Genomic DNA, 23,905 nt, shown 5'->3' with positions numbered 1-23,905 from the left:
CACTAAAATAAACCCTGGAATAAACTAACAACCAAAGGATTACCTTTCATTTGAAGAAAAAAATCTAAGGTATAAGGACAATATTTAATAGTAACTTGAATCAAAGGGTTTAAATACCAATGGAAAAGTATTATTTGATCAGTAAGTCCAAACTTTGAGTCATTTTAAAAGGGAACATAAATTTCAAGATATAATTAAAACTTTGAGAGAATATCTGGAAGATGTATTTTTAAAAACTGAGGTTGCAGAATAATTTTACCAGCCTGTAAAATTCCTCAAATGCTTTCTACAATTCCAGCAGCCACAGTGATGCAATAGCCAGTGAAGGGAGGTTCAGGAATAAGGTTGCATCAGGGGAGAGTTATTAATACAAGGAGATGTGTGGACAGAAGCAGACACTGCCTAGCCTGCCAATTTAGGTGGTTCTACGCTGGTAATGAATGAGTTGACTATTCATCACTAGGGTAGAGTGGTGGTCTCCCCAACTTCCATCTATTTGGGCAGGAACTGAAAGTCACTTTGTTGAAATATAATTCCTACATAGAAAAAACCAGGTGTATCAAACTGAAATAGTGCTGGATGGATGATCCAAAGTACAGATTACTTCTAGCCTAGAGATGAAATGTTGTTTTATTCTTGTAAAACAAGAGAGGAAAGAAAAATAATATTTTAGGTGCAGATAACAATGCACTCCTCCGGAAAAGAACACTCTAGGGAAGCTCCTCAGTCATGCCTATCTCTTTTCTATCTCTGTGAGTTCAGAAGAACTGTCAAGTGAATTGCTAGTATTTGATAGCGCATGAGCGCGGCCGAGAGGAGCTACCCCAAGGTAAGAGAAACCCAAGTAAGATGGCAGGCGCTGAGAGAGGGCATCAGGGGGCAGACAGACTGAAACCACAATCACAGACAACTAGCCAATCTGATCACACGGACCACAGCCTTGTCCAACTCAATGAAACTAAGCCACGCTGTATGGGGCCACCCAAGACAGATGGGTCATGGTGGAGAGGTCTGACAGAATGTGGTCCCCTGGAGAAGGGAATGGCACACCAGTTCAGTATTCTTGCCTTGAGAACCCCATGAACAGTATGAAAAAGCAAAAAGATAGGACACTGAAAGATGAACTCCCCAGGTCAGTAGATGCCCAATATGCTACTGGAGATCAGTGGAGAAATAACTCCAGAAAGAATGAAGGGATGGAGCCAAAGCAAAAACAACACTCAGTTGTGGATACAGCTGGTGATAGAAGCAAGGTTTGATGCTGTAAAGAGCAATATTGCATAGGAACCTGGAATGTTAGGTCCGTGAATCATGGCAAATTGGAAGTGGTCAAACAGGAGATGGCAAGAGTGAACATCGACAATCTAGGCCAATCCTTTGGCCACCTGATGCAGAGAGCTGACTCATTTGAAAAGACCCTGATGCTGGGAAAGATTGAAGGCAGGAGGAGAAGGGGACGACAGAGGATGAGATGGTTAGATGGCATCACCAACACAATGGACATGGGTTTAGGTGGACTCCGGGAGTTGGTGATGGACAGGGAGGCCTGGCATGCTGTGGTTCATGGGGTCACAAAGAGTCGGACACGACTGAGCGACTGAACTGAACTGATTACAAAGTGTGAAAATGTGATGTACAAGAAAGAGTAACAAAAACGCAGGGTGTTGCTGGTTAACACAGTGATTCTCTTAGCCACTAATAGGTTTCTAAATCTAATGAATCAGGATGCTGTTTGGCACATCACGGTGTTAACTTTCTGAACAGTGAGTTATGGACCTGGAATATAAACAGGCTTCTAAGATATTTTCCTTACACAGGCAATGGTTTAGACAGAACAATCTAGCCATCACTTTTCATCTTCTGGAGCAATTTGTTGGCATGAAACACTCTTGTAAATATTTTATGTGTGTCCTTCAAGAATAAGGAGCCTGAAGATTAAGGTTTTGAACTGCACCCCCAAAACTTGTTCTTCAGCAGAGTATTGTATTTTAAAGCTTCAAACACTCACAGAAAATTCCCATCTATAATTTCTTGAATTTTAATGATAGTATTATCACTGGTAGTGTTTCCATTTCAGAGTGTGATGGTGGTAATTTCTTGGGTTATTTGAGCCTGAAATATTTAGCACCTAGTAACTTTAATCTGAATATTTTGACTTCCAAAAACAGTATTTTTACTTTTGTGAAGCAAGGGATCACTAATGATGTATTTTCATAAGTTAGATTATAATCTTTCATAACTTTAAAATACTTCTGTTTTATAATGTTGAAATGTTTTGAAATAAAAGATCTAGTCATGAAGTTACCCAATCATTCTATCATTAGGGCTAATATCTTGGAATTCTTTATATGGTCATTAAAGAAACCTTTATTTCAGCTGTAAGAAGAGATGCATAAATGGTTCTCTCCTTTATATTTTTTAAAAGAAACTCCTACAGAAGATATAGTGATATTACAATCTGAATCTTCTGAAATCAAGCAGCAGAAGAGAAAAATCATTACTTTGAAATATATGATTTAATATAATTTTCCTTATAAGAGTTCCTCCTTTTATTGATGCTATTATTCAATAATAAAAAATGAACAGAAACCTTTGGCATTTTGTAATGTTCTTACAAGCAATTATTTTCTACTCAGTCTGGTTGTAAAATGTCCAACTAATTGGACTTCTATATTCCACATGACAGTCAGGTTTTGTTTTAAAATTTCTGTGTATCAATTATAGTAATACTGTTGGCTAATACTGCCATCTGTCAATATGTATATACACACACATATATGTATATATTAAAATATATAAATACTTAATATAATATATAATAACATATAATAATATGTTTAATAATTGATGCTTGTATATCATATATGTAAATATTTTAAAATATATTATCATATATATATGTGATATTAACTGAAAATATGGCCATTCATAGAAAAGTGACACTTGACATTCTAAATTCTTAATCTGATAAATGTAAATAATACAATACAGGTCTAAACAGGATTAAACAGAACAGACACTAATATGAAGGATGCATTTTTTACCTTTGTTACCATTATGGATTGGAAGTATATTCTTATGGGAGAAAAATACTTTGATCTCAGGACAGATAAAGCTGAATTTATTGAACTGTAATGAGGCAGAAATGGCCCACAGTTGAAACTAAAGTATAGAGCTTACACTGATGAAAATTTAACTGTTTCATTCCTGCATAATCTATGTTCTGGTTTCATCTGTTTCTTAATAGGTTGATTTTTAAAGTGTGACTTTGCAAGCCTCAGAAATCAAGGAACACTACTGTCATTCATACTATAATAATGGGCTTCCTTGGTGGCTCAGTGGCAAAGAATCCACCTGCAATGCAGGAGACGAAAGTTCAATCCCTGGGTTGGGAAGATTACCTGAGAAGGAAATAGCAACCCTGTCGAGTATTCTCGCCTGGGAAACCCCATGGACAGAGGAGCCTGCTGGGCTACAGTCCACGGGGTTGCCAAAGAGTCAGGCACGACTTCGCAACAAAACAACACTATAACAACATTGGTATGGAAGATGGTAGCAGCCGCTGAGTCGCCAATTAAAATGAATGCACTAAAACAGAAAAAGAGACACAGAAGCACAGAACAGACGTTTGGACTCTGTGGGAGAAGGCGAGGGTGGGATGTTTCGAAAGAACAGCATGTATATTATCTATGGTGAAACAGATCACCAGCCCAGGTTGGATGCATGAGACAAGTGCTCGGGGCTGGTGCACTGGGAAGACCCAGAGGAGTCGGGGGGAGAGGGAGGTGGGAGGGGGGATCGGGATGGGGAACACGTGTAACTCTATGGCTGATTCATGTCAATGTATGACAAAACCCACTGAAATGTTGTGAAGTGATTGGCCTCCAACTAATAAAAAAAAATTAAAAATAAATAAAATAATAAAATAAAATAGATGGCCCCCCAAAAAATAAAATGAATGCACTGCAGTGTGCAACATGGATCACAGATGGTAGGTAAATGTATTAGTGTGCAAATAAAGTGCCTCAGACAGTGCACATACCCACACTGTTAGCTTGCAGCAGTGTCTGCAGGATATTCTCTTCCAACTAGTTTCTGCCCTTTGAGTTAACAGAAGAAAGTTGATAAAGTTGTCCATAGTGTGTTGGCTCTTCTCAGCAAGATGAACGCACACACTTGGTCTGGGAACAGTGGCAGCAGCACAGTGCAAACACATGTGCTTTGCTGAAGGGCCGTTAGCCTTTTCCAAGAGTGACTCTTTTATGTTGTAGTCAGTCTCCGACAGCTCCAAGTGCATACTACATGCTATCAAAAATGTTTTTCTTGTTTTACTTTTTCAAACTCTTATTGTGGATAATTCCACACATGCAGGAAATATGAAGGAATAACACAACCACATCTGTATACCTGTCCCCCAGATTCAGTAATTAATAGTTTGGCACATTTGCATTAGCTATCCATGCTTATGTCACACCAAACCATTAGGAATCTAACAAAGATTCGGTATTTGATCTAAGAACAATCAATATGACTGCAACACAATAGACACACCTAAGGAAAGAACAAAGATTTGTCAAATCTAATATTCATTCTATATTCAAATTTACCTAGTTGTCTTAAAACGTGTTGTCTAGCTGAGAATTTTGCTTTGCTTTCTTTCTGGCCAATAGTCTATTAAGTAAAACTAAATGGTAGTGACCCCATGTGGGCATCAGGTTCAGACAGAATAATGGCCTACACAAGATGGTCTCTCTCTCACTTAGTCTGGAGATGTGCCAACAGGCGTTTAGGATGGTGCTTCCATCCTCAACACATGGCTTCATCCCTAGGTTTAAATAAGGCAGCTCCAGTCTGTGATCATGGTACGGAGGTGACACAGAGGAGCGCACTGTCCAAGGCTGTGATCCAGAGGCTGTGTACACAACTTCTGCTCACGTTCCATCATACAGAATGTAGACACATTGTCCTGCCTAGATGCAGAGACTGAGAAAAACAGGCTTTATTCTTGGTGACCATGAGTTTAGGTTTCCCTGGACCTATGGGTCTCGTGTCTAAAGGAACAATGACTTAGGGGCAGTAATTAGCTGTCTCTGCCATGAGTGTTTCTGGAAATAACTGAGCTCTGGTGAACTATCATAAGGCTAATGCATTGTAATATATTGATATGCTTAGATATGTTTGAGGTAAGACTATTTTTCTCTTACATTAAATATGCCTCATATTATTACTATTCAAAGTGAATATTTCTTTGAATATTTATTAATATTCATTTTGAATATTAATAAATGGTCTATAATTTTAGGTTTTCTTTCTCCTTCCTTGACAAGATATAAGCTGTCAGTGTTCATTACTGTAACTATGCTTCCTTTCCTTTCTAATATTCCTTTTTTGGTTATCAAGCTTCTAAAAATAAAGTTTTATTTAAGGATAACTTACATGCAAAAAAGTTCCAAGTCATAACTGCACCGCATGATAAAAACAGTGATTCATGTAAACGCCACTCAGATCAAGAAATGGAACACTATCAGTATTCTAGAAGCAGTTTTGTTTAAGTACCAAGTACTATTTCCTTCTTTCTTCCAGAGATAATGTTATTATGACCTTTAACACCATGGTTTAATTTTCATATTTTTGAGTTTTATATAAATGAAATCATATTATGTGTATTCCTTTCAGACTGGCATATTTTGTTCAATATCACACTTATATGATTCATTGGTATTGTTATTGCATATAGCAATAGTTCATTTTCATTGCTGATGGGATTGTATTAATATATCATAATTAATCCATAATATTGTTAATGAACAACTGTATTGCTTTTCAGTTCAGTTCAGTCACTCAGTGGTGTCCGATTCTTTGTGACCCCGTGGACTGCAGCACTCCAAGCTTCCCTGTCCATCACCAACTCCCGGAGCTTGCTCAAACTCCTGTCCATTGAGTCCGTGATGCCATCCAACCATCTCATCCTCTGTCGTCCCCTTCTCCTCCTACCTTCAATCTTTCCCAGCATTAAGGTCTTTTCTAATGATCCAGTTCTTCGCATCAGGTGGCCAAAGTATGGGCATTTCAGCTTCAGCATCAGTCCTTGCAATGAATATTCATGACTGATTTCCTTTAGGATTGACTGGTTTGATCTCCAAGTATCACTCCTAATTTTTGGCTATTACAAAAAGAGTTGCTGTGATCATTATCGTCTTTGTCATTTGGTCCACATGTGCCTATTTGTTAGGCATATATGATTCCTGGGACTAAAACTATGAATTCTGGGATATTTGTTAATTAATTTTTCTTGTCTTATTGCACTCATACTTCTAGTACAATGCTGAATGAGAATTGTCATAAGCAGAATTCTTGTCTTGAGCTGGATCTCAAGGGGAAAACTTCAATTACTTTACCATTTAGTATGATAGCTTATATTAGGAATTTTGTAGACATAAAGGAAATTATATTTGAATTTCATCTATTGAGATGGTTATAATTTTTTTTATTTTGTTAATTAATTTTCAAAGTTTGAATCAACTTTGCATTCTTGAAATAAACTTTGTTTGTGATATATTATCCCCACATGACCCACATATCAAAGATAATCACATTGAAAATTAGGATATATTTTGAACTGAATGATAATGAAAGTGTGGCATACGTCATGCCAGAAACACAACATTTCATATACTATTCTTTCAGTGTTTATCCTAAATCCCAACATGCATAATTGGTTTACTAAAGTCTAATATAAATGGATATTTTTACAATCTATTGAACAAATCATGACATTTGGAGTACTTTAACTCCATTTTCTCCCCTCCTAATTTTTGTACTATTGATGTTGCTATTTGGGTTAAGTAGTATCCCTCCAAATGTGTATGTATATGTATATGTCCTAACCTCTTGATTGAAGTCGTGAATGTAACTTAATTTGGAAATTGAGTCTTTGCAGATGTAATCAAGTTAAGGTGAATTTCTAGCAGATTAGAGTGGGCCCTAATCCAATGACTGGTGTCCTTATAAGAAGAAGAAAATATGGATACAGATGCACAGATTGTGGAAAGATGGAGGCAGAGGTTAAAGTGATGCAATCCACGAGACAAGGAACACCAAGGAATGCTGGCAACCAGCAGAAGGTAGAAAGAGGCAAGGAAGGATAACCCCTTAAGGCCTTCAGAAAGACAGTGTGTGACCCTGCTGACAACCTGATTTCAGACTTCTAGTCTCCAGAACGGTGAGAGAATAGATTTGTTTTAAGCCACCGAGTTTGTAGTATTTTGTTACAGTAGCCTTGGGAAACTAAGACAGCTGTTATGTATTTAAATTCTCTATTTCAATCCCCACAAGACGACAATATTAGTATAATTCTGTGTAGTGAATATTCATTTATGTTGACCCATGTTTTGACTCTGTATTTTTTTCACTTCTTCCAACATCTCTGTGCATCCTTCTAGGATCATTCTCTTTCAAGCTGAAGAATTTTCTTAATATCGTCTGTGGTTGATGAATTCTCTCAGTTTTTGTTGGCCTGAGAATGTCTTTGTTTCATCTAATATTTTGAAGTTGATTTTTAATTGGTATAGAACTCTAGGATAATAGTTCTTTAAAATTTTTTTAACATTTTATATTGGAGTATAGTGATTAATAATGTTGTAATAGTTTCAGGTGCAGAGCAGAGTGACTTAGCCATACATTTACATGTATCTTCCTATTTGAAGACAGTAGTTCTTTTAGCACATTAGCACACTGAAGATATAATTCCCTAGTCTTCAGATTTCCTGTATTTGGTTTTCTAAATTTCCTGTATTTGGTTTTATTATAATATAGAGCTACCTTTGAATTTGTGCTGCTTAGAAGTTATTTTTCTGTGATTCTGTGGTTTGATGTCTTTCATCAGGTTTTGAGGCTTTTGTCATTATTTCTTTAAATATAATTCTTGCCCCAATCTTACTCTCCTGTCCTTTTGGGACTCAAATGACAACTCTTGTCCTGTCTCTTTTTCAACCCTGTTTTGTTCTTCTTTTCCTTATTTTTCCTCCTCTATTCTTTCCTTCCTTCCTTCTTTCCCTCCTAGATTGTGGAATATTTTCCACTCCACTTCATTTTCAACACTGCTTCTAAAATTCTCTTTTAAAATGCAGATAAAATTCTAAAAGATGCGTCTTTAAAAACCTTCAGTGTCACCCGCTCTGTCCTTCATCAACATGCATTAAACAATTATTATATGTCATGTGCTGTATTTAGTGCTATTTATGTAAATGAAAATATTTCAATTATACAATATAGTTTGTGAATTAATATATTTGCAGTTTTCTCAACTGAAGTCAAAGAAAACCTCTTAAAATTCTGATGTATATCTGTTAATAGCGAAAATTTAATGAATAGAAAATTTTAAAGGTATGTAATGAACAGAGGCCCTGAAGCAATTGTCTTTTAAAATGATCATTACATGGGACTTCCCTGGGGGCCCAGTGGTTAACAATCCACCTGCCAGCACAGGGGACACAGGTTTGAACCCTGATCTGGAAGGATCCCACATGTTGCAGAATAGCTAAGCCTGTACGCCACAACTACTTTGCCTCTGCTCTAGGGCCCGTGAGCTGCAACTGTTGAGCCTATGCGCCCTGACGTCCATCCTCTGCAACAAGAGGCGCCACCGCGGGGAGAGAAGCCAGACACTGAGACCTCACACTGCTGCAGAAAGCAGCCTCCGCTGGCCACAACTGGAAAACACCCCAGTGCAGCAACCAAGACCCAGCACAGTAAAAGATACAAGTATATAAATAAAACTTAAAAACTATCACTTTATAATATTCAAATACAGTGCAATTTATGTTAAACAAAAATTTTACTGAATAATCAATGTAAGTTGCCATCACTATAGAAAGGTATATCAAGAAAATCCGAAGTCAGATTTCTTTGGTAAACAAGTTGTTCAGAATAAGTGAAGGCTATCATTACTTGGAGAAAAACATGAAGGTACTTCTTAAAATCTCAAGTCTAAGTCATAAAGTACTAAATATGTATGTCTACAAAATATACATGTATATTAAATGTGTATATATATATACATGTATATATGTATATAAACTTATTGATGAAAGAGCTTTTTAAATTTCAGATCCAAGTCTCATACTTTATAGATGAAGCAACTCAGGCACAAAGACATAGGATACTTAATTTTATGAAATGGAATATATTCAGGAATTTACAGAATTTCCATCATTCCACTTCTAAAAGGCATTATTTTGGGGGGATGCTATTTCTAGTATGTGTTAGCACACTAGCATGGTGGTTTTCATACTGAGTGTACAGAATCCTGTGATTCCAAGTAAGTGCCTCAGAGGTCACAGGGAAGGAGGAGAGAAGAAAATGGGTGGGACTTCCTGGTGGTCCAGAGGATAAGAATCCACCTGCCAATGCAAGGGACATGGATTCGATCCCTGGTCCAGGAAGATCTGACACGCCACAGGGCAACTAAGCCCATGCATCACAACTACTGAGCCCGAGCACCCTAGAGCCCGAGCTCTGCACCAAGAGAAACCATTGCAATGACAAGCCTGAGCACAACAATAAGAGAGCTGCCCCCATTCACTGAAACTAGAGAAAGCCCGTGCATGGCAGCTAAGACCCAGCACAGCCAAATAGTAATATAAATGAATAAATAAAAGAAGAAGATAGCTGTAGTGGGTAGTGGGCATCACTCTTCTTCAACTTGGATGGGTCTGTTTTCATACATTTCATATACTGGGATTCTGCCCAAGATTTCACTTAAAAAAGCATCTTTCTGCTAAATATGTTTGTAAATCATTATAACTTCTCCAGGATTTAGTTGCTATATGAAAGCTTAGGATCTGGCACTGTATCTAATCAGTTCTTAATTATTTGGGAGCCTCTGGTGAACCTTGTGAACTTTCTTGCCAGAAAACATCACATAGGCTTACGTTGTTTGTTTTTTCTCTCCAAGTTTAACAGATTCGTGGACTTTCTGAAGCCCATGAATAGATCCTGGGCTAGTAACAGCAACTCTAAAAGCTTTACCTAAAGAACTTATATAAGAAATTTCTGGCTGAAAAAAGAGTAAGAATTTGGGATTAATATTAGAATGTGTTCAGAAAAACTGGATTTTTTTTTTTTTTTTAGCACAGCTTAACTTATAGGACCCATTTACCCTGTCTCAGTTCAGTTGCTCAGTCGTGTCTGACTTTTTGCGACCCCATGAAGTGCAGCATGCCAGGCCTCTCTGTCCATCACCAACTCCCGGAGTCCACCCAACTCAAGAGTCTTCTCCAACACCACAGTTCAAAAGCATCAATTCTTCGGCACTCAGCTTTCTTTATAGTCCAACTCTCCCATCCATACATGACCACTGGAAAAACCATAGCCTTGACTAGACAGACCTTTGTTGGCAAAGTAATGTCTCTGTTTTTTAATATGCTGTCTAGGTTGGTCATAGCTTTTTTTCCAAGGAGTAAACATCTTTTAATTTCATGACTGCAGTCACCATCTGCAGTGATTTTGGAGCCCAGAAAAATAAAGTCAGTCACTGATTCCCCATCTATTTGCCATGAAGTGATGGGACCGGATGCCATGATCTTAGTTTTCTGAATGTTGAGTTTAAGCCAACTTTTTCACTCTCCTCTTTCACTTTCATCAAGAGGCTCTTTAGCTCTTCTTCACTTTCTGCCAAAAGGGTGGTGTCTTCTGAATATCTGAGGTTATTGATATTTATCCTGTCTAATGAGATACAAAATATACTTTCGACAACACTTAAGAATCCTATGTCCTCTTGTCATTCATGATATTCTTTTGATGATGCATTCAGACACCTGAGGCAAAGAGCCAACTCAATGAAAAAGTCCCTGGTGCTGGGAGAGATTGAAGGCCAAAGGAGAAGGGGTCAGCAGAGGATGAGATGGTTAGATAGCATTACCCACTCATTGGACATGAATCTGAGCAAATTGCAGGAGATGATGATGGAGAGGGAAGCCTGGCATGCTGCAGTCCATAAGGTCTCAAAGAGTCAGACACGACTTAGCAACTGAACAACAACAACGATGACTCAGAAACTGTGCTAGAGCAGAAGTATGAGGTTGGCAAAAGTTTGTTTGGGTTTTTCCACAACATCGCATGGAAAACCCGGATGGACATAAGTCAACAAGCTCATGGTACTGACTTTAGAGGCCCTCTATTCTTGAGGATATGAATGGTTTTTAACACTTAAGAGACTTTTACTAGTTGACCACATTTTTGCTAGTTCTGCACACACACACACACATCACTTACTCTCCACTGGAATATATCCCTTTGACCTACCTGGACTGGGTCAGTCCGGGTTGACCTGGGCTGTCTGTTTAAGCAGTGTTTAGCCACGGAGGTGTTGTGAGCATTGGTCAGGGCACAGTAGGGGTGTGCAGGGGCATTAGGACTGTGGCACCATGGGCTGCGAGTGGGGAAAAGGCTTGGTGGGATTTCTTTTTCCCTGTAAAAGAAAAATTGAACTCTAAAGCCACTTCATCCAGTGATGTGAGTAAAGAGGGCTCTGTTAGAGTGAAAGCATGTTCCAAGACCAGAGAGCATGGCTTTTCCATCTTGTGGGCAGCACTGTTATTACGTCAGCAGCATGTGACTACATATAAATAACATAAATCCTGTACTTTCAGCCACAGCCAGCTCTTGATCCAAGATGAAAGTTCTAGATGATGCAAATCTTCCTCCAACTAAGCACTATGAAAAGCATGATGACTTCCTCTCTGCACTGCTTCTTGGCCTTACCGCTAACAGCAGAGCTGTTATGAAATGAAACAACCAGAGGGGGTCTTAATATCAACTAGGAAATTGCCAGCCTTTATTTTCTCATGAGTGTGTCTCTGCTTGTTCTGTGTTTTTGTGTTCCAAAACATAAAAGCTATTCTGGTTTTTATGGTCCCATTCAAAATAGGAGGGTGGTTTTTTTTTGTCTTGATCGATTTATCTGTTCATCACATTGCCACCCAGTCATTCCCACCTGTTCAACCCTTATTAATTGTGGGAAGGACTCAATTGAAAAAACAAAAATCAAGCAGACTTTCCTGGTGGCTCAGTGGTAATGAATCTGCCTCCCAATCCAGGAGACATGGATGCCATCCCTGATCTGGCAAGATGCCCCATGCCAAGGAGCAACTAAGCCTGTGTGCCACAACTATTCAGCCCGTGCTCTCGAGCCTGGGAACAGAAAATACTGAGGCCACGTGCTGCAGCTACTGAAGCCCACGTGCCCTAGGACCCGTGCTCTGCAACAAGAGCAGCCACCGCCACGAGAAGCCTGCGCACCACCACTAAGGAGTAGCCCCCGCTCTCCACAGCTAGAGAAAAGCCTGAGCTGCAGCAGTGACCCAGCACAGCCAAAAATGCAATAAAAAAAGAGCAACTTTTACCTCTTAAGAGAAGCTTGAACTTGTTCCACCTGCCATTTTGAGGACTCTCTCTTACACTGATCTCGTTTTTCTTTAGTTGTAGTTGCAACCGCTGGCCAGCGAAACATGTGCCTTTGAGGTGTTGTACTTATTATTGAGCATCTGTCAAATTCGATGTCAGTCTCTAATTTCTCCCATGCTTGCTTCCAGTGAATGGGAGTGTACCAGGCAACAGCCTAACAAAAACAAGTCATTAATATTAAATACTATTAGAGTTAGGTTTTTTTTAATGATATAGGCTTATTGCAGGCTTCCCAGATAGCTCAATTGGTAAAGAATCTGCCTGCAATGCAGGAGACCCTGGTTTGATTCCTGGGTTGGGAAGATCCCCTGGAGAAGGGATAGGCTACCCACTCCAGTATTCTTGGGCTTCCCTTGTGGCTCAGCTGGTAAAGAATCTGCCTGAAATGCGGGAGACCTGGGTTTGATCCCTGGGTTGGGAAAATCCCCTGGAGAAGGGAAAGGCTACCCACTCCAGTATTCTGGGCTGGAGAATTCCATGGACTGTATAGTACATGGGGTAGCAAAGAGTTGTACATGACTTAGCGACTTTCACTTCACTTCACTTCAGACTTACTGCAATAAAATTTCAGTCAAACTGTAATGTCATTTATGTACTGTGAAATGATTAGTGAAACACACAATGAGGCTATAGTGAGACATCCTGCCTTAGTTTCCACCTCTGAAAATTTCAAGCTGCATCTCTTCAGGCAAGTTAGTCACTTACTCCCTTGGCATGTGTCCTCATATGTAAAATGGGGAAGGTGGTGGCTATATGTCGGCATTATGAGATTCAGTTAAGCTACTGAATATCATAATTAAAAGGAACTGTGCAAAAATATTAATAAGTTAAATTTTAATAGTTAAAGTTTTTGCATATTATATATTTATATAATAATTTATATATAAATTAAATATAATATAAATATATATATTAAATATGGGGCTTCCTTGGTGGCTCACTGGTAGAGAATCCATCTGCAAGGCAGGAGATACAGGTTCAGTCCCTGGGTTGGCAAGATCCCCTGGAGAAGGAAGTAGCAACCCACCCTAGTATTCTTGCCTGGAGAATCCCATGGACAGAGGAGCCAGGAAGGCTAGAGTCCATGGGGTCGTAAAAGCATCAGGCATGACTCAGTGACTGAACAGCAATAATATTAAATATATTATATGTTAAATTAGTATAAATATAAAATATATATTAGAAAATATAAATATGGGCTTCCCTAGTGGCTCAGATGGTAAAGAATCCACCTTAGATGGTAAAGAATCTTCCTACAATTCAGGGTTTCATCTTCAAACCTGGATTTGACCCCTGGAGAATGGAATGGCTACTCACTCTAGTATTCTTGCCTGGAGAATTCCATGAACAGAGGAGCCTGGCGGGTTATGGTCTATAGGGTCACAAAGAGTCAGACACAACTGAGTGACTAGCATATACACACACAAACATATATAAATATATACATATATTATTTGAGATGGGAAAATGGGTGTTAAAACTAAAGACATGAAGAGGAAACCACGTTCTCCAAGCTAGAATACTAGGTGGACAGTTTGTTTCGGTTTTCTGAATATGTGGCATATGTATACAACATATATGTGCAAAAATCTTTCAGAAAAATCATGTGTAGGGACTTATAATTATGTCTTTGTTCAACAGAGAAAGTTAAGCACTGCAGTGTACCCAAATGATCTACTTGTTCTTGTGATCTGTTTTTAGTTTATAAAATTATAGTGGCTTGGATTGATGTATCCATTGAAAAATCCTCTGTTTGCCTTGATAAGTTAAACACACGTAAAGACAACACGGCAAGTTCAGCTAGGCAAAGAAAGAGAAAGATGAAAGATTTTTTTAAAAAATTTAATTTCATAGATCACAGCAGGAAACCCCACTTTTGGTTCAGGTCATCAGTTAGGGATTCTCCCCTTTGGCAGCTCAAATAGATATTTTTGTGGAAAATATGTTAATCATCTTTTGAGTGAAATCTCTCTCAATTAGATTGTATGCCTTTCCTAGCCAAGAGCAATATTTTATTTCTTCCTGTATTATAAGAGACTTAAAAATATCTACTGATAATGACAATGATAATGTGATCAAATAAATGATATATTTTAATCTCACTTCTGAAATGTTGACCATATGAACCTTGTGGGCTATTTTTAGTACCTAACAGAAAAATTTTTGGAGTTGGAGACTGTCTGGTTCTATTTTACTTTTGCCATTTTGCCAGTCATGTGACCTTGGGAAAGCCATTTAACCTTCCAAGCCCCATTTTCTTCCTTCGTAAAATGATTAAATAATCTGAGAATCAAAGGAGATAATGCACATATAAACAGCACTTCATGAGTTGCTACAGCACCGGAATTCGCTGCTCCATATTTTCTCTGAGAACAATGTATTGGGAAAATTCGAGGCATTCAGTCATATGAGATACCTATTAAGTGTTTGACACGTAATGTAGAGGCTACAAATCATATAGGATAACAATGTGGTTGGTGAAAAAAATCTAGCCTTGTTTAAAAATCAATAGCCTCAGAATCATAGTAATTGTACTATATAACCTTACATAAACTCATGACAGAGGACTAAATCTACCTTTATATTACACCAGAATGGTTTGTATCTGATTGAATATTAATCATTGCCAAGTTAGTGATGAACCAAAAAGTAGTCTGTCATACTTTAGGTTTCTATTTTTAGAGTTGGACACAACTTAATGACTGAACAACGACATAATTTCTCTTTGCCACACTTTTTTTTTTTTTAAGTACTTTTCAAGTCCAGACTCAGGACCTATTCTAATCTATGTCTTTGTCTACTATTGTTTTAGTCAGATTTTAGGTTCCGTAGCTTTTCCCACAAGATATGAATTATTTTCAACACACAAGTTATATCAACAGAAAGCAATTCCAGGATTGCAAAGAAAGCTTGAATCTGTTTGTTTTTCAGCATGTCTATGGGAATGTAGCAACCTATCATTTCAAGGAAAATTTGTCTGGCAACTGCAGATAGTGAGATCCAATATCACTGAGGTGAGAACAGGAATTAATTGTTGTTTTAAAAAAAGGGGGAGAATTTTGTGCTTATATTAGGGTTTTTAGATTGACAGTATCACACCTCAGTGTATTTAATGAAAATATTTTCTATTTGAATCAAACAATGCTGATTACTTTACCATGGGGTGGAAATTCCAATAGGATGTGACCTTAAAAAAAAGGCTTGAGCTGAAGCCTGAGGGTGAGTAGGAATTAATAGGTAAGTAGAGGAAGAAAGAAAGAATCTATGGAGAGGCAAAAGCATGTGCAAAGGCCCCATGGCTTGAGGGAGCAATTAAGTACTGGAAAATAAGAGAGGCCACAGGGAGGTGTGAGTTAGGGAGGAGGAAAGGGGCAATACACTATGATTCAAGTCAACTGGTGAACTTCTCTCATCTGCAGACTCAAAACAAGTGCTTTATGCTCTCTAATGTTTCTCTTGATGCTCTCCTTTACAGGGTTGAATCTCTAATCTGAGTTGCCACACTCTACACCAACTTCTACTAAAGCATTGCTTCACAGTAATGCAATTATTTATTGTTACATATCAATTTTTACTACCAGACTCATGAGTTTTCTGAGGACAAGAATCATGCAACAATTACGTTTGCTTCCCAGCTTCTAGCACAAAGCTTGGCAGATAATAAATATATGTAAACATTTCCTGTATGAATCCACCAGTTTCACTCTTATACTAGCAGACAAAATTACTTGTGTTTACATCACCCTGAAGAAATTGTCTGAACCTATATGTGCCAAGTAGATCAAACCAATCAGTAAAAGGAAAACTCAAAATGCCAAGTGTAATTCAGTGGCAAGGAGGGACAGTTCACTAAAATGTGCCTTCTAGGAGCTCAGGGACCTTGTCTGTCTGGTTCAACACCCAGTGCCTGGGACACTGTATACATAAAGTGTCTGACTCTTTGTGACCCTGTGGACTGTAGCCTGCCAGGCTTCTCTCTCCACGGGATTCTCCAGGCAAGAATACTGGAGTGGGTTGCCATGTCCTCCTCCAGGGGATCTTCCCGGCCAAGGGATCAAACCCACGTCTCCCGCATTGCAGGCAGATTCTTTACCGTCTTGAGCTACCAGGGAAGCCCAAAGTGTTTGCATAATGGCTAAATGGGTGGATAAATGTGGTGAAAGGTCTGAAACAAGAATGCCTTAATCCTAACCTGAGTTCTGCTAATGATTTCTTATGAGGCTGAGTAAATAACTTAGATTACATAACTTTATTTTCCCTGTCAGTGACAACTACTGGAAGTATTATAGAATTCAGTTTGTACCCATAGAAATATGAGACAATAAGTGAGTAAAGCCTGCAAATTATGTCTAAAGAGTGTTCATTCCATCTAATGCTAACTCTGTGTTTTCATAGAAGGACATTAAATGGCTCTTAATTAATTAGCAAGATCTACCCTGAAGGGATTTATTTAACTTACATGCAGAGTACATCATGAGAAATGCTGGACTGCAAGAAGCACAAGTTGGAATCAAGATTGCCGGGAGAAATATCAATAACCTCAAATATGCAGATGACACCACCCTTATGGCAGAGAGTGAAGAGGAACTAAAAAGCCTCTTGATGAAAGTAAAAGAGGAGAGTGAAAAAAGTTGGCTTAAAATTCAACATTCAGAAAACTAAGATCATGGCATCTGGTCCCATCACTTCATGGCAAATAGATGGGGAAACAGTGGAAACAGTGTCAGACTTTATTTTCTTGGGCTCCAAAATCACTGCAGATGGTGATTGCAGCCATGAAATTAAAAGATGCTTACTCCTTGGAAGGAAAGTTATGACCAACCTAGATAGCATATTAAAAAGCAGAGACATTACTTTGCCAACAAAGGTCTGTCTGGTCAAGGCTATGGTTTTTCCAGTGGTCATGTATGGATGTGAGAGTTGGACTGTGAAGAAAGCTGAGGGCCAAAAAATTTGATGCTTTTGAATTATGGTGTTGGAGAAGACTCTTGAGAGTCCCTTGGACTGCAAGGAGATCCAACCAGTCTATTCTAAAGGATATCAGTCCTGGGTGTTCATTGGAAGGACTGATGCTGAAGCTGAATCTCCAGTACTTTGGCCACCTCATGCGAAGAGTTGACTCATTGGAAAAGACCCTGATGCTGGGATGGATTGGGGGCAGGAGGAGAAGGGGACGACAGAGGATGAGATAGCTGGATGGCATCACTGACTCGATGGGCATGAGTTTGAGTAAACTCTGGGAGTTGGTGATGGACAGGGAGGCCTGGCGTGCTGCGATTCATGGGGTCGCAAAGAGTCAGACATGACTGAGTGACTGAACTGAACCGAACTGAACCCTGAAGGGATAGCCAGGTATAAAGCAGCAAGAAAGAAACTCAGAAATAGATTTCGATCAATATATTGTGTGAACTAGTAATTATAGGACATAGTAACTTAGGCTTGGAGTAAGAAAAGGTAGAGATTAAAAAATCTAAAGAATGGCTTTGAGAAAGGAGTAAATTTTTTGTTGTGAAGAAGGATACCTTTATACTTTACTGGCGTATTTTGGGGTATATATTTAGGCTAATATTATACCAAAAACGGCAGAGTGAAAGTATAAAATTGCAGAATACTGGTAATGAGTTATACAGAGTTATTTCTTTTTTTAAATTTTTTTAATTGAAGGATAATTGCTTTACAGAATTTTACTTTCTGTCAAACCTCAACATGAATCAGCCATAGCTATACATATATCCCCATCATTCCTGAATCATAGAGCTATTTCTAGTAGACTTAATTTTACGGTGAATAAAGTATAATGTGTGTGCGCTTAGTCACTCTGTTATGACCAACTCCTTGCTACCCAGTGGACTCCCGTATCCATGGGATTTTCCAAGCAAGAATACTGGGAGTGGGTTGCTATTTCCTCCTCCAGCAGATCTCCACCCAGGGATTGAATTAGCATCTCTTGCATCTCCTGCATTGTCAGGCAGATTGTTTATCAATAGCGCCACCTGGGAAGCCCGAATAAAGTATATAGTCTCCACAAGTTAGAGCCTATAGTCCTCTGAGAATAGGAATCTTGACCTGTATTATATTCCCAACATTTATCACACTTATCACAGCCCTATTCCCAGGGCTCAACAAGCAATTGAGAAATGAAGAAACTAATAGAAAAAAGTCCACATGTAGTTCCTTCCTTTTTCATCCTTCTCTTCAGGAGAAGGCTAAATGCCATAAATAAAATCCATGCTTGATTCTGAAACTTGAAGTCACTTCTAGAAATACAGGATATCAAAATTATCTTTGCCAAACTATAAGCACCTCTTTGGCACTGAAGAGAGGCTGCTACTGATTTGCCTGACATGTTATGACAGTTAGTGATGGTTCTTTCCAAACTTTTAAGGATGAAAAACTCATTGAGCGAGCTAAGAGGGGAAAGGGGAACACAAGCAGAGCTATCCGTTCTTATTAAAAACCATGATTAAGGACTGGACACTGACTTCACCATTAGGTTTGCACAGGATTGTTGTACAGTTTGGGGCTGTGTTAAACCTGTCTTGTTCCTTCCAAAGAAAATCAGATGGTGACTGATGCTTTACTTCAGATGCTGCTGTCCAGACCTGTAAGAAAAGATTTTGTTAATGACAATTGCCAGTGGAGTTCAATGTAGTTTTATAACTGTAAGAGTTATTGCAACACATCTTTTAAACAGGTGAGCTTTTTTTTTTAAGATTAAAAAAATCTTTATTGAATTTGGCATAATGTTGCTTCTGTTTCATGTTTTGGTTTTTTGGCTTCAAGGTACGTGGGATCTTAGCTTCCTGATGAGGGACTGAACCCACTCCCCCTGCATCGGAAGGTGAAGTCTTAACTACTAGACCTCCAGGGAAGTCCCAGAGGTCTTTAAAATATACCGACATCCAAATCAGTCAATCCTAAGGGAAATCAGCCCAGAATACTTGTTGGAAAGACTGATGCTGAAGCTGAATTTCCATACTTTGGCCACCTGATGCGAAGAGCCGACTCATTGAAAAAGACCCTGATGCTGGGGGAAGATTGAAGGCAAAAGGAAAAGGGGCTGGCAGAGAATGAGATGGTTGGATGGCATCACTGATTCAATGGACACAAACTTGGGTGAACTCCGGGAAATAGTGAGGGGCAGGGAGGCCTGGTGTGCTGCAGTCCATGGGGTTACAAAGAGTCAGACATGACTTAAGACTGAACAAGAACAATAATCTGTAATGTCAAGTTGTATAACTGCAAAGCTAGTGTATGTAGTTTAGAGGGATGCCTGAGAAAGAGGGAGGAGCTCTTCAGCATCACCTAAGCAAACCTTCTCTTTCCTTTCTTTTAAAGACTATGCTGCTTAGTTTTAAGAACTTAGATATTTCATTTTGATAGTTACAGCATAAAAATACAAAGTATTGCACGCCAAATTGAAGAAAGCTACAGAAATTTAATTGTGAGAATTTATTTTCAGAGATGGACAAAGTGACACAATTAACTAACAATAACCCAAAAGTCACAGTTAACAGAGAGATCAAAGAAACCACCAGTGCTAAGTCACAGTCTGACTGGGGAAATGAAGTTTTTCCTGTATAATTCTAGTTCATAGTATTTATATATTATACTCACTGTTACTGTGGAATTGGCCTGCATTATGATACCGGGAAGGAATCGGTAGAAAGAGACTGCTCGTCCATCCACATTTTGTTGGAGAGTATGATTTCCAATTTCCAGCTCTTTGTCGGGGGAAGAGTTAATGAGCTTCACGAATAAACCCTTGACATTCACCTCAGCTATTTTAATGTCTCCAAGAGCACTAGCAAATAAAATGCAAAGATTATAAATTGCATTCAGAGGAGCAGGTCTTTAGCTCACTTTAAGAACAGAAAAATAAATATGCTTTGCAAGTTGTTGCTGAGCAGTGCATTCTGTTGGACAAATTCCTTGTAGAAATAGTGTATTCAGTGCCCTAAGCAAATGGTGTGATTTCTTAGTTCTCCACGTTTATCTGTGGAAAAGAATTATTTTTACATAAAATAAAGAAAAGTTTAAAAACTACTTCAGGTATCAAGGTAAAGATGGCATTGTTGGTGTTTAGTTGCTAAGTCATATCCAACTCTTTCTGGACATGGATGGATGTAGCCCATGGGATTCTTCTGTCCCACCATCTTTGTCCATGGGATTTTTCAGGCAAGAATAATAGAGTGGGTTACTATTTCCTTCTCCAAAGGATCTTCCTGACCCAGGGTGAACCTATGTCTCCTGCATTGCAAGGCAGATTCTTAACCGCTGGACCACCAGGGAAGCCCTAAAGATGCCATGCTGTGCCATGCTAAGCTGCGTCAGTCATGCCTGACTATGTGATGCTATGGACTGTAGCCCACCAGGCTTCTCTGTCCATGGGACTCTCCAGGCAAGAATACTGGAGTGGTTTGCCATGTCCTCCTCCAGGAGACCTTCCTGACCCAGGGATCAAACCTGCGTTTCATTAAGTCTCCTTCATTGGCAGATAGGTTCCTTACCACTAGCGCTACCTACGAAGTCCAAAGATGCCATAGGGAGGTGTAATTATTATTATTTAAATTTCTTACTGTTCTTCACAAAACCACTGAGACATAAAACTCTCAGGTAGGTCAAGAGGAAAGGTAAACTATTTTATTTCTGATAAAGTTACTGTGAACATGAATAGCAACTATGTGCTTAAAAGAATTCTGCAAACTTAAAACAATATATAAATATATGATGGTATTTTTTCTAATACATGCTGAGATCTTAGCATGTACCAGGGACCAGGCTAACCATTTTTATATAAGCATTTTTCAAAGTGTGGGTCACAGCCTATTAGTACATCATGAATTTCCTTTGGTGGGTTAGGGTCATCATTTTTAAAATGAAACCAATAATATGAACCATACTTATGACATGCCAGGAACTTTTAAAATATTATATTTCTATATAGCTATAATTTTATTCCCATAATTCCAAAATCCAAAGCTACCTGAAAGAACCAAAAGCTTTCTTCAAAAAAAAAAAAAAAAGCCAAAAAAATATTTAAAGCAAAATTTTACTGAATTCCTTTAATGGCAGAATCTGATCTGAAAGTGAGGCAAGGTTGGTTATAGTCTTCATTCATGGTTTGTGTGACTACTCATCAGTTTGACTGTGGAAAGATTACAGCTTGATTTTGGATACTTCTCTCAGCCCTCTTGGGGGGTTATGTCATATGTGTTCTAGTCAGTATATTACTTTCTTAAAGTCCTCCAAATTCTGACTTTGGAAACATGTAAGTCTCCAAGTATTTTGATGAAGGTATTGTGGACTGGTACTTACTCATTTAATTGTCACAATAAGGCTACAGATTTCTTATTGAAGATTGTCACAGTAAGGCTACATATTTCTTATTGAAGATGAATTTCAAAAATTTGAGAAATGCTGCAATCTCATTTAATTCTCACAACAACCCAGTGAGACAGGTGCTATTTTTAATCCCACTTTATGGATAAGGAAGGGACTTCCCAGGTGTCACTAGTGGTAAAGAACCCACCTGCCAATGCAGGAGACATATAAGAGACGTGGGTTCAGTCCCTGGGTGGGGAAGACTCTCTGGAGGAGGAAATGGCAACCCACTCCAGTATTCTTGCCTGGAGAATCCCATGGACAGGGGAGCCTGGTGGGCTACAGTCCATAGGGTTGAAAAGAGTCGGACACGACTGAAGCGACTTAGCATGCACGCACATAGATAAGCAAACAGATTTAGAGACATCAATTACCATGTCTAAGGTCATTCAATAAATGTTAGTGCTCGTTCTTCTTTTTCAGCTAGTAAATTCTCAAAGAGGCTTGGTCAAATCATTCAACATTTTCAAATCTTGCATACAACGTGGTGGTTGAGCGCTGTTAGAACACACACACACTCACACACACACACAGAGCACAGATTGCTGACACCAGATGAAACAGTGGTCTCCGACCACACCTGGCTCCTTAGTCATTGGCAGCAAATTGTGATCGTGAACTGAGCCACCACATTCTGTCATTCCTTCAACATCGTTCAAATCCCGGCCTCTTGTCTCCAGCTTTACTGTCAGAAAAAGATCTAAGATAGGGTCATCAGAGAGAAGTGTGTTTTCCCGCTTTCGCCTTAGAAACAGGTTCACTCCTGCCCACAGCGACTTCTTCCTCCCAGCCACCTCTTCAGTGCAGAAGGAACCCTTCTCCATCGGAAGTGAAACTTGGCTTGCCGCCGCCTCCGGCTGCTTTGGTGTTTCAGTACCATTCCTTCTCTTCCTTTGACACTAACCTCTCCCTCAAACTGGCTCTCTCCCCCCAAGTATGTACATATCTGCCAAGTGCTACACTATTCAATGCAGAAAAACACAATTCTCACCATCCCCTTCCATTTCACACTGCCATCACAACCCAGCTTTAGGAAAGACGACATCACAAATTCATCTCTTATTCACTTTCTCAACCCACAACAGTGTATTTCTGCCTTAGAACAAGATGATCAATGCCTTCTCAGTTGGTGAACTAAGTGGTAACTTTTCAGTCTGTCTTTTTAAAAATTGAGGTATAATTGACATATAACATTATATTAGTTTTGGGTATACAACATGATTCAATATTTGTACATAAGGCAAAATGATCACAATAAGTCTAGTTAATGTTGATCACCATATATAGCTACAATTCTTTTTCTTGTGATGAAAACTTTTAAGATCTACTCTCTTAAAAACTTTTGATACAATACAGTGTTACTGAATATTGACTATTGTCACCATGCTGTACATTATATTCCCATGACTTATTTGTTTTATGAATGGAAATTTGTGGCCCTCCTTTTCCCATTTTGTCACCCCCTACTCCTGCTTTTGGCAATCAATCTATTCTCTATATCTATCAGTTCTTTTTTTTTTTTTAGGTTTCATTGGTAAGTGAGATGACATGGTATTTGTCTTTCTCTGGCTTATTCTACTTAGCATAATGCCCACAAGACCCATCCACGTTGTTGCAAATGGCAAAATTTAATTTTTTAATACCTGAATAATATTGCATTTTATATTTATACCACATTTTACTTACTCATTCATTTTATTTATTTTATTTACTACTACTACTACTGATTCATTTTATTTACTCATTTATTTACTCATCCACTGACGGAGACTTAAGTTGTTTCTAGTATCCTGGCTATTGTAAACAATGCTGCAATGAACATGGTGGTGCATATACCTTCTTGAATTAGAGGTTTTGCTTTCTTTGGATAAATATACAAAAGGGGAACCGCTGGATTATATGATAGTTCTGTTTTTAATTTTTTGAGGGACTTCCACACTGTTTCCTATGGTGGTTAAATTTACATTCCCACCAACTCAATCTCTGTCTTAGTGTCTCTGTGCTATTTGCCTCTGCCAGATTGTCTCTATGGGCCATGTTTCCCCAAGGTCACTAT

The 23,905-nt window shown here is 38.6% G+C and overlaps 1 protein-coding gene across 1 annotated transcript in view; it reads right to left on the bottom strand.

The window, feature by feature from the left end:
- The window catches only part of LMNTD1 (lamin tail domain containing 1), a 473,637-nt gene that overhangs the window by 6,634 nt on the left and 443,098 nt on the right, over positions 1 to 23,905 (bottom strand). Inside the window, exons 5-8 of the mRNA XM_065940095.1 lie at positions 20,083 to 20,269; positions 18,948 to 19,067; positions 12,405 to 12,619; positions 11,305 to 11,470 (exon numbers count right to left, since the gene is read on the bottom strand). Of these exons, the coding sequence (XP_065796167.1) occupies positions 11,305 to 11,470; positions 12,405 to 12,619; positions 18,948 to 19,067; positions 20,083 to 20,269 (688 nt within the window). The remainder of the gene's footprint in view (positions 1 to 11,304; positions 11,471 to 12,404; positions 12,620 to 18,947; positions 19,068 to 20,082; positions 20,270 to 23,905) is intronic.

This window comes from Muntiacus reevesi, chromosome 1, assembly GCF_963930625.1.
Source record: "Muntiacus reevesi chromosome 1, mMunRee1.1, whole genome shotgun sequence".
Taxonomy (NCBI): Eukaryota; Metazoa; Chordata; class Mammalia; order Artiodactyla; family Cervidae; genus Muntiacus; species Muntiacus reevesi.
Note: the sequence above shows the minus strand (reverse complement) of the source record. Positions and strands in the feature narration are given on the sequence as shown.